The sequence below is a fragment of the Gallus gallus genome, chromosome 6 (assembly GCF_016699485.2).
Source record: "Gallus gallus isolate bGalGal1 chromosome 6, bGalGal1.mat.broiler.GRCg7b, whole genome shotgun sequence".
Lineage (NCBI taxonomy): Eukaryota > Metazoa > Chordata > Aves > Galliformes > Phasianidae > Gallus > Gallus gallus.
Window position 1 is genome coordinate 29027270 of NC_052537.1, and position 20475 is coordinate 29047744.

Consider the following 20475-nt stretch of genomic DNA (forward strand, 5'->3'; position numbering starts at 1 on the left):
AATTATTGGCCTATATTTTGAACTACAGTCTCAAGAAGATAAAATTAATATTTTTCTTAGAATTCTAATTGTTTTTCAATTCAGCTTTAACCATATGCTTTTTATGCTAGCTCACCTGTGTGGGGAAGGATGGAGTCACATTGGAGATGCCTGCCTCCGCATAAATTCTAGTCGTGAAAGCTATGACAATGCCAAACTGTACTGCTACAATTTAAGTGGGAATCTTGCTTCATTAACAACCTCAAAAGAAGTGGAATTTGTTCTGGATGAAATACAGAAGTACACACTTCAGGTAACTTGGGTAACTGTAATTGATGTTCCTGTGAATTAAATTTTCTGTGAGGAATCTATTTTAAGGTTTTATCCACAGTAGACAGAGGGAAGTGTCTGCCATCGTAAGGACTTGAAAGAAATGTAGTTTGGTGCTAAAGATTGATATCAGTGATGTGTAGGATATTAAAGAAAACTCATGCTTAAACCTAACATTCCCAAGTGATTCTCCTTACCTGCTTTAACTGCTTTGGGTTACTGTTTACAAATAACTTTCAAGAGATGAAAAGAAGGCTGATTAGAGGAATTCTAGTCCTTTTGAACACACTGTGACAGCAGGAATCAAGATAAGGCAAAATATTTTTTCTTGTAACACAGAAAGAAGTCTTAGCTTTCATACCAGTATATCAATCTTAGGGTGGTTTTTGGGTGGTGGATACCTTGGCTACTCCAAGAGGAAGCTGAAATGACTACTGGCATGGCATGACTTTTACTTCTGTTCTTTCTGTTCTGCTCATTTTGTAGCAGAACGCACTTTGCTCATGATATGTGCCATTTCAGCTGATGAACACCCTCCCTTCACAAAAACAGGAATTTTCTTTGTGTTTTCATGAATGACGCTCAGTGAAGTTGTAGGTATATGTGAGGATTCCACATATGTGAATGCATTGCTTTTAATTGCCTCTGCAGTTAATCTTACTGTACATGAAATGCATTTTCTTCCTTTATGTGGACATAAAAATTAAAGTTATGTTAGATTAAAAAAAAAAAGAGTAGAATAAACTCACCTGCTTGAAAAGAGCTTTACTGTGAATACTGCAGAACAAAATTCTCTATTAGTGGTGAGCCCTCTCTTCAGGAAAGTGTAACTTAATGTTTTTATCTCCACTGAAATAGCTTCTCCCTACCGCACCTAAGGAGAGGTATTAAAAATACAACATGTAAAAATACACAGCAAAGTTTCCTCAAATCATCTAAGCATGCTGTTTCCTATTTTTAAATCTGGCTGTCATTGTAATAATGACAGTCTGTGACTGAGAGAGACACGTTCAAGGCAGAATTGCGTCTGTCTACTATCTCTGAAGTGACTGATAATGAGATACCACTCATGACTGCGGTGTCTAATGAGTAGATAGGAGTGGAATGGGTGTGAATAAAACTTGTTAAAGCCTTTGAGATTCCCATACAGTTTATTTTATTTTCTTTTTTTATTTGAATGTTCTCCCAGCTGCTACATGGGTTTTACTTTCATTTAATGTTGCTGTTCTGCTGAATGTAAACCTACAGATGCCTATATGTATACACTGTGTACATGAGAATATGCATATGTGTATATGTACACATATGTGCAAGTGCATAAATTTTGTGTTTGTCAATATATATTTCTGTATAATATAGATCCATTTGATTTCTGTTAGACAGATACATGTCAACTGGAAGTCTTTGGTAAAGAAAATATTTGGTGTGGATGATGTACATACAACAACTTGCTCTGACTTATATCACCTTCTGTAATTAATAATTACTATTGTTATCCCTTATGTAGAAATTCTTGGTGCTTCCTAAGAGCTTTTTTCCCCATTTCTGGTACTAAAAGCTTGTCAGTGTGAGACAGAATACATCTGTTTTCCCCGTCTGGTCCTTAGCTGCCTTGGAATTACATTTCTGTAATGTGTTCTGTTGAGGAATGCTGGGAGGACTCTGTCCTCATCTATTTGCTTATAGGTAACTTAGAATACAGCAGCTTTTTCATTAACTGTCTGATTGGACTGGGAACCCATAGTGTCAGTGACTGTGACTACATCAGCTGTTTAGGGAATTGCTCTGAGAACTCAGGATACTTGTTTATTTTGGCTTTTCAAGCTCAACACCTTCAGATCTTCAAATTACGGCATCTTTTCACATGTTGGTCCTGGAAATACGGTCAGTAGCTGCCTATGACAGCATAAAAGAAAGCAATCATGGACACAGCCATGTATTGGTGAAAACATCCAAGTCTCATGTCATTTGAAGGGCATGTGCAAACCTATGCCTTCATTTCATATGGGCTACAAACAACGGGGGACAGGGAAATGCTAAAGAAGTGTACTTTGCTGCTGGAAATCCCTAGCTTCCTATGTGTCAGGAATGTGGGTTCAGAGGGGCTCTGAGGAGCTGTGCTAGTGCATGAAGCATGTGGGAATGCCCTGCAAGGCAATGCTGGGATGAGTCAGAAGTTAATTATCTGTCTGATACGGGTGGTGGTAGGAACTGGTTAAAGTGCATACATACCTCAGGGAAGGAGATACAACTGTAGGCTATATATTTCAGTTTCTTTCAATAAATGGAGAACGTGGATGGAAAACTTGTTTTTTCCCTCAGTAACTCAAAATTTTCAGTTATTTGCTAACAAAGGAAAGGGAGTAGTAATGCTTTGGTCAGAAGATCGCTCCTGACGCTGTACTTAATGAAACCTTCAAAAAAGGTTCTGTCAGCTGACTCTTTGTGAAATAATAGTAAGGGTGTAATCGAAACTGCAATAACAGAATTATAAAAGGCAGTGATTTGTCTAGTTACATATTATGCCTTTTTTTCTATGGTCTCCCATTAAAATTGCTGTACAGCAGATTCTCAAATCTAGCAGTGTGTACTGGACTTCTGGTATGACTGATACTACCTGACTGGCTTGAAGTATTGATAAGAAATTGCTCTTTGTGTTTGGAAGCCAGATTTGTTGTTGTGTGTTTTGGTTTTTGTTTCAGAACTTAGAACTTGTGCAAGGTGACATCCTACTGTGTGTATCTTTGTTTAAATATGTCGTGAGCCGATGAGGTGATATAATACACAGTTTATGCAATTGTAGATGAATGTGTGCAGTCCAGAGGTATATCTCAAGTTAAACAGTCAGTTAGTTACCCAAATCTCTAATGGAATGCTGGCATGATTTATGTTGTTTTTTGGTTGCATTTGAGGGAAAAAATACATTTGTATCTGTCCGATCGCATTTATTCTTTGTGAGAGAGTCTAAATATGTTATCAGGCTTGACAAAGGCACTCTGAAATTTTGCTTGATTTTCTTTTGTCTGCCTCTTCCTCTCAAACTGCAATCATGATGATTTAAGGTGCGAGATTTCATTTCAGATGGCTTGTTTCTGTGACAGATGGTGGTGTGGAGTTCACAGATGTAGTCAGAGCAGCTGGGAGGTGAACACTGTGCCTTAACCTGAAGGTGGAGTGTGACTTGGGGGAGGTTAATGTCAGATGCTTTCAAACCTTTCACCTGTATGGAACAAAAGCTTTCAGGATTAGGAAATGGGTCAGAGTGACATTTCAAAATCAGAATATGAATCTATTTTTATCTTTACTTTATTTGATATTCTTGTATTGAGAAAAGAAGGAAGATTTTCACAACTGTTGTGTGTTTTAAAGACCTGCTACAACAATATCAAGGACTCAGAAATTCTTGATTTTTTTCATAGAAACAATGTGGGGCTTTGTAGATTGCTTTCTAACAACAAGTCCTTCTGGGACAAATCTAGCTTCATTTTTTCATCGGGTTTTTAGAGTAATACAAAACAATGGAGAGGCTGAGAGTGGGGAGACTGCCCTTGCCTCCTTGACATCCTGTCAAGAACTCATCCTGTATCAGTATCTTTTCTTAATGAATACTGACACTAAACTGGAAATACATAATTGCCTCCTTTTAAAGGATGAAGTTCACTCAATATTAAAAAAAAGTGACGATGTGCAGACCTGTGCAGTGTGAAATCAAAACACTGCTGAATCTGCAACTATATTCTAAAATGATGACCAACAACTGAATTTATCTAATTTGTATTTTTCATTGAAAATAAATAGAATTCATTGAGAGAATGCCAAAGTAAACATGATGGATAGATAGCAGAGTTCGTAGTAAAACAAAATAGTGCTTGACAGTTTTTTTATGTGCTGCTTTATTGAACCAGTAAGCAAAATATTCCAAGAGATTCATGTATTTCTGCAAAACAAGATAAAAAACAACGGCAGCATAAGGTTAATTAATTGTTCCTGATATTATCCTAACATGTATATATTTTAAATGAGCATACTCATTTAAAAGTGCAATTAGTTCTCTTGTGAGTTTACCTACCACCATGGGATTTAACTAGAAATAAAAAATTTCTTGCAGTTATGCAATAAATTCTGGGAAGATTTGGTTTTGTTGTAGTAAGCATAAACAAAAATGGGAATGGTTTTAAATGATGCATTTCATTACATTAACTGTTTGCAACTTTTCCTTTACTGTGCTGTTTTCAGGGTGAGGCGTTCTTTATAAATCACTCTTGAGTGCAGGTTGTGGTTAATTAGTGAGCTTTGGATGGCAGCGTTATTCTTTGTTAGCTCCAAGTATTCTCAGAGGACTGCAAGTTTTTAAGGTTTTGTTTTGTTTGCTTGTAGTGAAGCTGACATCTTCTTGTTTTTTTTTCTGAGTTGGTTTCTTTTTACAGTTCCTAGCAGTCCCACATTACCATTGTGCTTGTGGAGAAGTAATACATTCTTTCAGGATTCAACCTCTATTCTCACATTAACTATCCTTTAGGTCACCTCTTGATGTGCTGATTTCCTGCTTTCAGGAAGGTGGGAGCTCAGTTCACTTTGGACACCTTGGGAAGGGAACCTGAACTCTCTGGGTACATATGAACAAAAATAAAATGTGTAGGTACCTGTCATAGACTGAATGTATACTTTCATAACAAAAGCCCAGCAATGAAGTAGTAACTGAAATAGATGATTTCTCTTTTTATAGTTCATATTCCCAGTAGGCAGTTTTCCATTAATAATGATGCAGAAAAGAAGAAAGCGAATGGCAAGCTCTTCTCAAAACTGTGAATGATGTGGGAATGTGAGTGTTAAGGGGCAGCAGTATTTTCAAGATTCCGTTTTATGCTTTTATGAGGGCAAGGAGTTTAAGTGGATCTTGAAAAGTTCTTTAAGTTTGTCCATGAGATATTGTGACACAGTTAGAAAATAAACCAGAAGTGTACTGAGAACGTACAGGAGAGCTTAATATCCAAAATGAAAGGGATTTAAATAAAGATGCAGATGAATTTAGCGATTTTTTTTTTTGAAAGAAATGCATGGTTGCTCAGAAATTTCTATGATTATGAAACAGGGTAATTATATGCCTCAGTACTAATTGGCTATTCAGTAAAGGTAGTCTTGCTCATTTTACTCATCTGCAAATTATTCAACCTTCATTTAGTTTGTGCTGAGGCAGCAGTAGAGCCTGAAAAATGTTGTGATAAATAAATGATTGTGTTTGCTGTATATCTCGAAGCAACTTAGTCTGTCTTAAATCTTCTAAGTAAACAGAGGAATTAATATGAAGTATCAGCTCTGTAGTTAATGGTACACAATCTTACTTTCTAACTTAGTTCCATAATTACTACTTAGAAGAAAATTAAAATGTTAACTGTTTAGAAAAAGAGCATATTTTTAAGCTAGTAGTGATCAGCATTTAATAAAATGATGTAATTACTAAAAGCTTGTTTTATGTTCAACTGAGTAGGACTGTTGATGTGAGTACAAAGTGACATGAAATATTCCATAGGACTGTGTCATATGATTGTAATCCTGCTTTTGTTAGATGAAAATAAATCCCTGTCCAGCAATTTTTCTCTGAGTTTAATAACTCCCAATTCTCTTCTAACTTAGCACAAAGGTTGATTTTTCACTTAAAAGGGGTTTTGGCAAGTTCTTATCATTGTTATGAATGACTGTTCAATAAAAATGGATAATCCTTCACTGGTTGTATTACAAGCATAAAAGTAAGCCTTATTACGACTGGATGCAGGTTTTAAAAACTTGCCTAGAAAGAAATAGATAAGGAGAGAAACATTTTAGAGAATGGTTCCAAGGTTTTGATCATGTAATGCGATGAAGTTATGGATTATAACTCTCAAATTTTTGAGATATATCTGATTGCATTCCCCAGTGCAAGGTTAGTATGGCCTATTACAAGCTTTCCCTAGCTAGACTTTACCACCTGCTGTATATCGCACTGCTTTTTGTTTCACAGTAAAATTCTACTAAGCTATAGTTGGATTGTTTCTTGGTATTTTTCCTCCCCTTTTTTTTTCCTCCTTTATCTCTTTGAGAACTTACCTAGAATGCTGTAATGCTATTGGAAAAATCATAGTTCTTATTGATGTGTGTTTAAAATGAATGGTCCAAAGTAATGACAAATTTCTGCTTAAGAAGATAATCATAGTTTATATGATTCTTTAGTGGCATTTTAAAGTAAAAAAAATTAGAGATGTACGTGGAAGTTCCTTCCTTAGATGCAGTTGTGAATCATGATTGGAAGAATCAAAATTAAGATTGAGTCAGAGCAAATGGTTAGTTTGTGCAAAACAGCTTTTCCAGGTAGTAAAGCTCATGTATGAAGGAAGACAGGACTTCAAATAAGCATTTTCATAGTTAATGTATAAAAATATATACCACTTACTTTAAATGCTATTTTTTTCCAATTAAGAAAAGTTATTTAAGTTGATTGAAAAATACATTATTAAAGCAAACATGGCAATTAACTTGGAATTAGTTTGTCACAGCACACTGGTTATGTCAATGGGTAACCGTGAAAATTCCTGAATTTTTTTATACACTCTGCATTTTTCTGTTGGCTTTGACTACACAGCAACAGTCATTTTTTTTGCTTGGTGTTATCAGCACATTAACTCTGCTATCACTAACAGTTTTTGACTGCAGTCCACCACATTGTGGAATTAATGCCACATAATTCAATATATGCTTTAAGCATGTCCTTGGAGCATTTTGCTGGCCTACTTCTCAGCCATCATCCTAACTACATGCCCAAAGCCACACAAGTGGGCCTGCAAGGGAGTAGCTTCGATATGTGTTTGATAGCATGCTAATTGGTGCCAGGTCTGTATTTAAATGTGTTACAGAAGAGCCAAAGATGGTACATATGGAATTTGAGATATCTGACACAGTGGCTGTAAGTTGTCCAGATACTACTGCTGTTAGGAATGAAGGCAACAGCTATGTGATATGCATTACTTTTGATTGAAGTCTTTCATGTTTTCAGGGATATTGCTTTTATCTCCTCTGGCAGCGCTGGCCTTCCTGATCCTCCCTGTGACTTTGTTGTCATTTAAAGGGTATAGAGACACTCTTACTCAAATAGAAGAATTTCCCTCCAGATGTCACTGCTCCCTTTCAGTTTTCATTATTGGCCTGACGTGTTTTTCACCATAGCTGGACTAGGATCTCTGCTTTCTTTGTACTGATGCTAGAGCTGAATTACTTGGCAACACAATCAAAATCGTCAGTAATGTGTTGAATGTGTTCTCTTGGCTAGAATATCTCAGCCCCAAAGTAGGCATTTAAGGTTGTTTTAGGTCTGTTTGTCAGCAATATATCCTGTCTAATGCCTAAACCCCTGACATACTCTGTACAAGCCTGGGTGCATTCTAGAGGGGAATATCTAAAGCCATGTATAAGTATCTAGAATTTTTTTTATGCATATGGACCACATACCTCTAGAGCAATCTGGGCAACTAAATAACAAATAAAATACAAGACTTATCTTTCATCACCTTCCAGATGCCCAGTGGCATGCATCGCACTCTTTCTAGTACCTACAACCTGGGAGCTCTCAGACACTTGAAAAGTTGGTCAGCTGGGGAAGCAATGAAGTTATGAAGCCAATAGAGAAGTGAGACAGGAGAGCAGGGGGTGGAATTTTTGCTGAATTTTCCCGTTGCTGTTTGAGAGTCTGCAAGTGTGCATCATTCCTTATGGAATAGAACATTTCTTACTCATTTTCTAGTTTAAGTCTGTTCTTGCATCTGCAAGTCTATTAGATGCTTAGCAATTTTTATTTGATCATGTTTCAAACCGATAGGGAAGAAGAGGGAGAGGACACAGGGTACATATTTTAGGAAGGTGAGGAATACTAATCATATTCCTCCTGATTTTTCTGAAGGAAAATTAATGACCCTTCGTGTTGCAGATGCTGCTAATGAGGCAGAGGAAAGAGGTGAAGAATGCTCTGATCAGGTATAGATTTAAGGTATCTGAAAGATTAAACCTGAGTGGCTCAAGAAAGATGCGAGATGAAAGATGAAAGATCTGAGACACGATGGCAGTGACTCCTGATTCATTTGTGAAATAACACATAGATCTGAAACCAAGGCAGTTTACCTTTAGGTATATTGTGGAGTTTTATGTACTTTGGTCTGTAAATTACATCAGTTGAGAACCGAGTTCACAAGCAGATCAACATATTTTCTTTGCAGCTAACAACATCTTCCCTTTGTCTGGTACATGTGGTTGTGTTTGGCTCTATGGTACGAATTCACCACCACGTCACAGCCTATGGTATCTCTATAACTCTCTTCCCTATATTTAAATTAAAGTTGATGATAACCTCCTGTGGACAAAGACTACGTGAGGAAAAGTGTTTGCTTTCAGTATCTTGAGATTTTGAAGTGATAGGAGCAGGAATGTTTTACAGATTTATCTTGAAGCAGACAAAGGCCTTTGTTCCTGGTTTTCTCTAGTTTAATTTTACAAATAAGATGAAATGATAGTAAACAGAATTTGTCATTTAATGTTACTGATCCATCTTAAATATTTTTTGAGAACTAATGCTTATTATGGTTGTTTGTAGGATAGAAATCAATAACAAAGGTATATTCAATGTGTACTTACTGGCATTGGAATAATGGATGTATCCCTTTCATCTGTCTCTGATCTGCCAGTAGATACAGATCAATATCACCAGTACAAATTTTAGAGGATTTTATATTTGTTCTGTTTTTTCTTTTGATTTCTGTGAAGTACTAACTCCTTTGTTTTATCATCCATGTTGACCTGGCAATTGCTAATGGTAGCCACTGGACAAAATACAATTTCATTATGAGTATTTAGCTTATAATTCTTTATTGAATGGTATTAGCGAGTGTTTAACTAGTTATCTCTGATTTTTTTTCTTTCTTCTTCATAGAAAATTTCACCTTGGGTAGGTTTACGCAAGATCAACATCTCCTACTGGGGATGGGATGACATGTCTCCTTTTACAAACACAACTCTGCAATGGCTTCCAGGAGAGCCGAATGACTCTGGCTTCTGTGCATATCTAGAAAGAGCAGAGGTGGCAGGTCTGAAAGCAAATCCGTGCACTGCAATGGCAGATGGTCTTGTCTGTGAAAAACCTGTCGGTAAGCAATCTTTTATACTCAGTTATTGTTACTGTAATGATTAGCAAGCTGTCTGGATTTTCACTTGGCTAAAAGGGATTATTGGACAGTTTGGATTACACAATTACAAATCAAAATTTTACTTTTTGAAAAATGTGGAGCTTTAATTGAGAAAATGAATAATATTCCTAAAGCAGCAAATATTTATTTGTCAAGATGTGTACATAGCTTAGTCTACATAACAACAGAAGTCTTATCAGTTGGCTCTGAATCATTACTAGTCAGTTTCAACAGTAATGTTAAGAGTCTGTGATGATCTTCAACAAAGCTGATGCTGCTAAAAACAGCTGTTCTTTTGAACATCACTGAACGTTGTTGAACATTTTAATGATCTAAAGGACTGACAAAACCTAAATGTTCTGTTCCCCCTGTTAGGTTTGTTTGTGTCTAAAAAGTTCTATGGCAGATATTCCCTGGTCAGTTCTCAATACTCTGAGAAAGTTGAAAAGGGGTTGACTGGCATCCTTCAGTAAGATGACCCATTACTCTCTACCCAAGGGGCTTGGAAAGCTGGGAAGCTTTCTCAGTGCATGCCCGTTCTTTAGAGTGCCAGTGAATAAGTTGCGACCCAAGGACGTTGGTTACCAATTGCTCAGGGATGTCATGAGTAGGCTCCTGCACAGGAGCCAAAATATTCTATGTGGTTAGAAGCTGTACTCTGGCACTTTCAAGACCTACTCATACTGCAATTTTTTCTCTAGGGGTACTTGGTGTCCTAAAAGCTATAGATACTCAAAAGTGTACTGTTAGAGCTGTTATAGGAGTTAGTTTCTGTCTGGATTGCAACATAAAGTGCATCCAATTTCTTTGTTTAAAGGCAGTTTATTTTAAGCTTGCTTTCTCAGAATTTCTTACAGTTGATTCTTGCTTTTACCCTTCACTCACTAATGAGAATTATAACTCCTGTTTAATCAAAAGATGATGTTAGACCCTTAGCCTTTACATATTTTTACTTCAAATTAATGTATTCATTCTCTAATTGTCCCATGTATTTCTTCATTGTGCGGTTAAGTATGCAAAACTATACATTTCCTTTTAACGCTTATTTTTTCACTGTCAATAGTATCGCTGTCAGCTACAATGTATGCTGACAATATGAGTCTAATATTTTAGCTGAGATATTGAACTTTTGTTCAAAATCACAATTTTTTGTTCTTTCTAGTTAGTCCCAACCAGAATGCAAGACCCTGCAAAAAGCCATGCTCCCTGAGAACATCATGTTCCAACTGTACGAGTAATGGTATGGAATGTATGTGGTGCAGCAGTACAAAACGATGTGTTGATTCAAATGCCTATATAATCTCCTTCCCTTATGGACAGTGTCTAGAATGGCAAACTGCAACGTGCTCCCGTGAGTACCTTAATGAACAGTAATCCTAATAAATACAATGACGTAATTTTTTCCACTCAGAAGTATACCCATTTGAATAGCATTAAACATTACAGTAGAGTTAAAAGCAATTTCACATAATGACTTTATTTAGCCACTAATGTCAGTAGTAAGTATTGTGTAAGTATTTCTAGATACAGGTAAAATATTTGTGCCTATCTTAAGATAAAACATATGTAATCTTTTGAGAGAGACATTGAAAAGTGATTATTGCTTTCAAATAAAGAAAAAACTATCATGTTTGTTTTGATGACTGACTAGCTTTATTGCATGAGATAATGCCTATGAGTTGGAACAAAATACCGCTAAAATTGGAGACCTGGTATTAGAGACCCTAGGTATGACATCCAGTTACTAAATAAGGGAGATGAACTGAAATTAGAGTTTTTAACGTTCTGCTGTGTTTTGTTGGTAAAGTCAAAATAGTCAATTTTCCAACTGTGCAAAGATAAAACAATGATATAATAATGATGAGAATAGTCTTGAGAATACTGTAACGCCATGGCAAAACAAATGGTCTTGGTCTTCATTAAATTCTAATTTGCAAATGCTGATTACAGACTCTTGCAAATTACTTGTCCTCTCCATAGAAGTATAAAGAGTTCAGGCAGTTAAAAGGAGATGCAAAAAACTTTTTCCTGATTTGATCAGATAAGGCCAAGTCTGCAAATGTAGAGGATGGTTCACTTCATCCTTTAGATTTTTTTTCTTTGTCAAGCAGCAAAGGTATTCTCCAAATATCCCTTTTGGAAACACGTTTCATCAGAAATCAATCCAGTGCCTCTCTAGGGGAAAAAGAAACCTCTTCAGTGTACCTTTCAATGTACTATTAGCTAATGCTACTTTCTTTAAACAAGTCTGAAATGACTGTACCTTGATAAGTTGAACACCAAGCAGTGCCATCACGTATCTGTGCCATATTTCATGTACATACGTGAGCAATATGCTTGGTGCTTTAGGTTCTTGTCTCAGTCAAGACTGATTTGGAAAAAAATCCTCAGACATCTTCCTACAGAAGACTGGTTCTTGTTATTTTCACTAATTACTGTCCTTAATGACTTGGTTAAAACATTCTCCGCATGCAGAGGACTTCAGTGCAGTGGAACTTGATCTTAACGTACAGATCTCCAGAAGCTTACCACTGAACGTGGAAAGTAATACAGGCAAATTTTTCTTTCAGTTGAAACCATCCAAGCATAGCAGAACCTGCAGAGCCTGTATTACTGACTTGAGACAACAGCATCATTCATAATATTCATAAAATGTATTAAAGCAGGGTAATGTTGACCTGTTCTGGTAAATTTTCATGCTTAGTAGAATTCAGTTATTAATTCAGGTTTAGCATGGACTTGAAATAGAGCTTTGTCCTCTAACCCTAGCCATCAGTCCTTGTTTAAGAATAAAGAAATAGGATCACTTAATTTCTTGTCCCATATATGTATGTAATAATGATACTGCAACTGAGTAAAGATTAAGCTTTTTTTCCTGTCCTTAAAGGACTTCATTTTACAACTTAAAAAATGTGGATGGTGAGTTGTGGCAAAACAAAAGGTGACCGAAAATTTAGGGATAAAGTAAATAGAATACCAGATGAGTGATGCTTAACTTTTAGATGTTGCATACATTATGCCGGTCTCAATTTGTAATTTTGCTGTGTTTCTGTAGTATTTGCACATCATGCAGATTCTTTGTTTGAGGAATACAAAAGAAAATGTTTTTTATTTATTTGTCCTTTCTATTTTTGTCAGGTCTGTAAAACTTAATATTAAGTAAGCCAAATGGAATTTGATATATGCCAGATCATTATTAAGAGTTTTGCATCAGAATATGTTTTCCACTCCACAAATTAAAGAAAAACAGGACTCTGTGTTCACAGGCTGATATATATTTTTTTTCAGTTTAAAGCATTAAACAAGAAGATGGCTGTACAAGTGAAACATGATTCAGACACTTTCAGTCTAGATTTTAACTTGAAAATTCTGTTAGTTAGATTTATCCTTATTGCTGCCGAGGTAATGAAACATTAAGTGGATTCCCTAGTCAAAGAGTAGTGTTTCTACTGGAAGAATAAGATGCAAATTACTATCTTTAAAACCAGACACTTCCACTTCCTGCCCTACTCCTCCAAGTCAAAAACAAAAACAAAACAAAAAAACAATTTAGCAACAAAACAAAACCAGCCAGATGGACAAAAAACTCATTTTCTTTTATTTTGTATAACTAATTCATGAGTTTTAGGATGTTTGCTCTCAATTGAAAAGAGATTTCACACAAGCATATGCACTTTAAAAATTATCCATTAATATCAATGAGACTGAAATTTCACATTTTGGAAGGAAAATAAAGAATGCCATGTAATTAGTGATGTTTGGTCATTTTAATATTTGTTTGCCAAAAAGTTGCATTCCACACTTCCCATATTTTCTTCCCACTATGATTTTTGATTGAATAGCTGACAGTAGAATACCCTTGGACCACGTGGAATTTTGAAGGAAAAAAGAATCCTTGAATATCATGTTCTTCTAAAATCATTAACTTATTCATTTCTTTTCAGTTTTTCAACTGAAAAGAAAATTTTGGTTTGAATTTGAATTACCACAGGCTTTTTTTTTTCCCTTTTCTTATTGGCCTTTTCTTGAAGTCTAAAGTGTTTGTATTGCAGAGACAGTTTACATAAGTACATTTAGTATATTTGCATTCTCTGATTATGTTAATAATAAACACAAAATATATATTTAACATAAGATTTGAATTTGGATGAAGATGTGCAATTTTGCTCTTGTGTGTCATTATCTTTGTTGCTTTGTGGTGTAACAAACATCTATAGAATATTCTGTGATCTCTGAACATTCTGATAAACTTTACTGAACTGGTTGAATTTGTACCAGTAAGTAGAAATGCAAAATTATTTGTTCCTGAAACATTGTATAATCCTAGCATCTTATTAAACAAAACAAAAACCAAACAACAACAAAGAAAAGGAAAACATGAAAGGAAAATAGACAAGCAAACAAAACCCCTCTTACATTAATACTGTATTTCATTTAAAACAGCTCAAAACTGCTCTGGACTGAGGACCTGTGGACAGTGTTTGGAACAGCCTGGCTGTGGGTGGTGCAACGATCCCAGCAACACTGGAAAAGGTCAATGTTTGGAAGGATCATCAAGAGGACCAATGAAGCCTGTTGGCATGCATTCTGCTGAAATGGTGCTTGATGCCACTCTTTGTCCCAAAGAAAAAAGCTATGAATGGTCTTTTATCCAGTGTCCAGGTAAGGTCTGCTGAATTATTGTCCAATTTTCTTTAGAATTTTTTTTGGAGTATCATTTCTGAACTTATGTTAAAAATTAAGAGTTTCTCTGTTTAGACATGCCAAATGAATGTATTTACTTGGAAGAATACAAGCAATGTATTTACGGGGTAGATGCTTTTCCAGAATACTCCCTAAATAAATAGTTTGTCTTTTTTGTCTCTGTCTAGAGCACACAAATTTGCTTGTTTTTGTACAGATTAGTGTGTAAAATATATTACCTAATCAAAATTACAATTTATTTGCAAATAATTTCTCACCAATTCCATCCTTCCCCCTTTTGAAATCCAGCTTATGAATTTGCTTCAGCTTTTATGATGTTCTAGCTGAGAAATTATCTGTAAGCAACTGCTGATGGCAAGGAGCAGGAGCTTCCTGCGTCCCAGTTGCTCGCACTGAGGTTCAGCTGCATGTGGGAAAGCATTGCAGGGCTGTGAGTGAGTGAGCTATGCTTCCAGTTACCTTTTAGACCTAAAGAGTAAATTGTATAGTGCTTTTATAATATTGGAACACTGAATTTAAGCCATATTGATCTGATTTTAGCACTTTAAGTTAATTGGAAAAGATAGCAAGTGCTTTAAGACAGTGGGGGATGAACTGATATGGCCACACAAGGGAGGGGGTAGTGCAGGTAGCTGGACAGACTTCCAGGGGTAACCTGCAATAAACAATTTTTTAAAAGACAACTTTATTTTTTATTTTATTTTAGAATAAATGGTGCAATTTTACTATAGCATTATTTTTCCAGCCTGTGTTCCTGCTGCTGGTAAATATGGAAGCTGGAGCTTCTTTAGAATCAAAGGCTTCGATATATGCAGCTGTGTTTGCTCCTCTGGGTACTTTACTTTTTTTTTTTTTTTTCACAGGCATTTGTATAGATTTGATTTGAAAACAAACAAACAACGGTGCACTCTGGTTTTACTTTTTGGCTCATTGGCTTGCAATTTATTTATTTAATTATTTATAAGTTTTACTTTAAGTCATTCAATGTGTAAGACATACAAAGAACTCATGCAAAATAGAGCTTCACTTCATGGTATTTTCTTTTTCTGAGAAGGTATTTCTTTTTTCTGATAAGTGTGTAGAATGGCAGACTGTCTGCAGAAAGGCACCACAGAGTTGTCTAAAAATTCAGCATTCTTTGGAAGGTGGAAAAACTTGTAATTTTTAAGAGATTTAGTAAAGATTAAAAAAACAAAACAACAACAACAAAAAACACCACACCCACCCTTATTCTCCAGTATTATAGAAATACTGGATACTTATTTACAAGATTTTATAGCCATGGCTACTGAAGAGATTCCAAATTTGGGAAGTTAAGTGGTTTCTGAGCCAAGTCTGGCAATGACTGTAATCCTAAAACAACTCCAAAAATTTTTAAGGCATGTAGTGAGAGCCACTTTTATTTCTAGCCAAAGCACCAGTCAATGTGACATTTAGATTAAAAATCCAAATTACAAAAAGAGTAAACAGAATGATCTTAGTGAGATAGCTGCCTTCTGCTGAGTCTACTCACTCCTCACCAGTAGGGGATTGGCAGGTTTGACATAATCTGACACTTGATAAACTGCAGTAATTGACAGATTGCTAATCTGCTGAGTACTGTGAGCTTGGAGGGTCCCACTGCAGAGAGATTGTCTTGCTTTCAGCCAACGCCTAGCAGTGGGATCAATGGGTTCTAGCAGAATTCACATCATGGTTTTTCTTGCAGTAGTGATCAGTGCTTTCTGAGCGTCTGTGGGGCACTGGAACATGGGAGGAGTGTGGTCTTACAAGAACAGCGGTCTTCATTGTTGTTACTTGACAAAGAGCTTAATTAGGCTTTTAGGGTCAAACGTAAAATATTTGTCTGTGGGATTCCAGTTTCTTCTGCTTTCACTGAAGTCACGCTATGTAGATACTAGAGATGTCTGAAGTGGCTCTGATGTCTTAAAAAATCCCCTAGTGTGCCAAAGCTAATGAAAGGACCAGAACTGTTAAAAATAAGTGATCGTTGTTTAATTTTTTATGTATGCCTTCTCTCACCAGAGAATACACTAATGAGTAAGTTGATTTTCTCCGCTACAGTAGAATTTCAGATACTTCACAAAAGATTGCATGTAGGTATGGTATCAGCGAGTGATTTGCAGACTCTTAACAGGTTTTTTAAGTGGCTAGGCAGCAACTTAAAGCTATATTTGCTGGATTCAGTCACCACCAATACACTTTCTAACAAGCCTGAAGCTCAAAGTCACTACATTATTAACTTCATATATAATAAAATATATATGTGCTGATGATTAGTCAGGATTGAACTCATTGGATTTGCATTTTTCTGCAGCTTTGTAATAATGCAAGAATGATTTTATTCCAAAGAGCAATATACTAATGGATTTGTAAATGTTGCATTCTAGCTTGCCAGTGTAATGGCCACAGCACCTGTATCAACAGCAATGTTTGTGATCAATGTAAAAACTTAACAACAGGAAAACAATGTGAAACATGCATGCCAGGATATTATGGAGATCCCACAAATGGAGGACAGTGTACTGGTAAGTTCTGTTGGCAGTTAAAAAAAAAAAACAAACTAATAATAATAATAAAAAATTGAAATGTCAATTTATGTAATGTGAAATCCACTTTTCTTTAAAGATTAAATGCTGATTTGATACCAGAGACACCGATCAGATAAATTAATAATTCAAAGTCTAGATTAATGTTTTTTAAGAGCAACTTTGTATTTGGAATCTTCATTTTGCAGTTGTCACTTGGTCTGCACACTCTAAGAACGTGGCTGTAATTTAAAGATGCTCTCAGGCAAAGGTAGAGAGAAACAGTTATATGGGGAACATCACCTTACGTGGTGGTACTTCAGAGAGGTATCATTGTGTTGCATTTAAGCAACCCTCTTAAAAATGTAATAAAGTACAAATGAAATTCGTTATCTAAAAACATGCTTAATAGCACTCATTTCTGTACATGTGTGATGCTTGTGGAAAAATAATGAATTCAACAGACCAACAAGTCTTATTCATGCATAGTTTGAGCAGCCTGTTATAGTAGGGATTGTATGTTACTCTAACCTTCTTAATCTGTTAAGTTTTATAATTTCCGTATTGGACGATTCTCCTTGAAGTGAAAGAAATCCAATGATCCAGGTTTTTTTTGTGTGTGTATTGCTGTGGGACTTCTTTTTTTACTGGCATGAGTGATTTTCAAGTTGACACTAACTCCTCTCCTTATAACTAAATGGGAGTGGGGAGAATATTGGTAATATGAAAATCTATTAAGATAGTTAAGATTTAATATGATAGGTAGCCAGACACTTTTCTCCTGTAACTCTTCATCTCTGATATAGGTGTTTATTTAACTGAACATTTATCTTGAAGTATATTTATTCATTTAAAGGACTCACTTGTTCCTCAGCGCTTTAACACGCAGCAGTCAATGCATGAAGCTGCACATCTGGTAAACTTAACCACTATATATTAGAAAGTGTTCAAGGGGATGGAAAGATTAATGCCTGCCCCTATTGACAGTTGCACATTTTTCTGGTGCTTTATGAAGCTTTAAATAATTCTTAATAGTTCTCTTATTTCCTGAAGTTGACAAAATGTTCTTTTGCTGTCTATAATACCTTTATGGCAAAATGACTTATTACTATAGCTTTTATTCTTCAGGGATACATTAGCTATCTAACCAAATAAGCATTCCATCACCTTTAGTGAATTATGTGTCTTACAATAATGGCTAAAATCAATTTATAAGACTAGTAAAATCGTAAATTTTATAACTTGTTTTTTCAGCCCTGAGAAAGAGTTTGTATTTTTATTGGTAAATGTGATTTTAACAGGAGCTATTTAGTGCAAGGAGTACTTTAAAAATAAAGAGAGTAATTATTGTGAAGCTTTGTTTTCATTTTTATTATTTATCTGTATTATATTTTGAAGTATTGAGTCCATAAAAATTTAAACTGGTTTAAGTCTTTAAACCATTTTGATGAAAGTAGTTATTATGAGCTATTACTAGATATTATTATAATAGAGATATTACTATTGCATTTGTGATAGTGTCCAAATTGTGGGCAGAGTTTTCTGCAGAAACAAATATCAATGATTAGTAGAAAATGGTCATATCGCTTTTTCTTGGATTTAAGAGGACTTTGGAACCAGACATCTTCATACTCCTCTCCTACTTCTCTCTGCTGCTTCCAGCTGAGTTTCTGGTTGGAGCTTTCCAATATTTCTGCTGAGTCTCATCCTTCCTAAAGAGTACCTCAGAACTGATGAGGTTTTTCTTTGAGAATCCTGATTGAAAACTTTTAAAAGGAATGATCTTGCAGTACTACAATCTTTTTCATATATTAAATTGCTATTGTTTCATGTCTGTGACTTGATTATGAATTGGTGAGCAGTTGAGGATGAGAAAAGACGTTGTAATCAGCATCTCTAATTGAGAGATGATGTGATATACACTGGGAGAAAGTCTGAATATCTTTGTCAGTATACTCATATATCAAAACAACTTATTTTTTCCTACTGGTCTCACAAAAGTACTTATATGATCTTTAAATTCTACTGTTGTACTTATAGGTATAATTCTTCTCAAGTCCCATTTTAGGTACAACTTAAAGGGTATGAATATCAAAATTATGTAATCAGAAATTATAAAATATCGATATTTTTAAAAATAAAACAGCTCTAACTTTAGATGGGAACAGAGATACTAGCTTGTTCTCTCAGTGATTTGTGCTCATGTTTTCTTCAAGGTCTGGTTCTGTTGTACTACATATTGTTGAAATGCACAAGAGTTTTATATAAATTCTAGAAAAAGCAGAGTAAGATTTGTAGTAAAGACTGCAATATGAGGTAACAAAAGAAAGCAGTATAAGAAATTGCTTGAAACAAATTTGTGTAGTCTTGGCAAAAAATCTTGAGCATTATTTTCAAACTTATTAATCATCTACTTCCTTGACAATGTTAATATAAAAATACTCTAACTGCTTATCATCTTGTCATTTTCTTTATGCAAGATATTTCTGAAATTATTCTTTAAATGTATGAGATGCCAGGAGAGAATTCTATATACTAACACATGACACATACTGTGAATATATAATACATTTAATAATAAGATAACGTAAGCTCTCTGTTGTATTGCCATTTTTCATAAAGCGATAACATCCCCAAACAGTGTTCAGTTTTCCCGTAATTGCACTACTACTGCTGTTGCTTTTGCAGTAGGAGTGAAGCTGTGAGTACCAGCACATTGGGAACATTGTATTTTAACTCCCACTGTTCTCTCTCTGCTCAACCTTAAAATACATGATGTTGAATATGCTAATGAGCCTTTTGCAAAATCCTTCTACCAGAGAGGCTGCATGGCTAAAGTTTAAGTGAGCCTGTAGCATTACAGGTCTGTCATCTTCCCTGTTGTTGTACAGTTGGAAATTTCAACATCACAGACAACAGCTTCCTCCTCCATTTGATTTATAATCACTCTGCTTGAAAACATTTTTAACAGACCTTCAGACTATTAATTAATAGTAATATAAGTGAATGTGATTCTTGTGGAAGCGTACTGGGTTGGTAGCATCTGCTGGAGTCGTGAAAGGTCTGGGTACCTTTCACGTTTATCCAGAGACTGGAGTGTGAAGGGAGGGCACAGCTTTTCTGCTATTCTGAAACATCCATCTTTGAGAGAGAGCACCTTGTGCATTTTCTGCTTCTTTTACATATTGTGTAGCTCGGCACTTTTCTCCTGTTTTTATATAAATGCTTCTGTATAGCTATGATTATGTATATGTGTGTATATACATACACTTACATATACAACTCTCAGGATTTTTTTCCACATAAGACTAAGATTTTAGTCTGAGTTCCTAGCTTCAGGGTATCTTGAAGAGGATGAACTTGGCCCGGGCAGTAAAATATTTGTCTAATTTCTGATTAGTTTTATTTCTACTTGTTAAAAGAAGTAAAATGTATTTGTTGCTTATGAATACCTTCGGTGTATCTTTAGTAACAGAAGGGAAATCCATGTTGTTGAAGTTCTACTACTCAAAGAATATGATTATTCTGCTGAGTCACTTCTGTCTGATACATTTTTTTTGTAGAAGAGGCTCAGGAAAGGCAGAAGTCATTACTTCTGGTGTCTATGTAAATGAGAAAAATGTTAAACTCATGGCAGGTAATTGCAAATGTCCCCTTGGTTCTACATATGAAAGATAGCTAGACTTAGAGATTGCGTTTCCTCTGGCACTATCTAACATTTTATAGCTCAG

The 20475-nt window shown here is 35.4% G+C and overlaps 1 protein-coding gene across 15 annotated transcripts in view; it reads left to right on the forward strand.

Moving 5' to 3' along the window:
• ATRNL1 (attractin like 1) overlaps window positions 1–20475 on the forward strand; it is a 419950-nt gene that overhangs the window by 99595 nt on the left and 299880 nt on the right. For all 15 annotated transcript variants that reach the window (XR_003075754.3, XR_003075755.3, XR_001467269.4 and 12 more), the window contains exons 15-19: window positions 111–292; window positions 9260–9473; window positions 10675–10863; window positions 13956–14174; window positions 16607–16744. Coding sequence is in view for 9 of the 15 variants with exons in the window: in XM_421777.8 (XP_421777.4) it covers window positions 111–292; window positions 9260–9473; window positions 10675–10863; window positions 13956–14174; window positions 16607–16744 (942 nt within the window). In the remaining 6 variants the exon portion in view is untranslated. The remainder of the gene's footprint in view (window positions 1–110; window positions 293–9259; window positions 9474–10674; window positions 10864–13955; window positions 14175–16606; window positions 16745–20475) is intronic.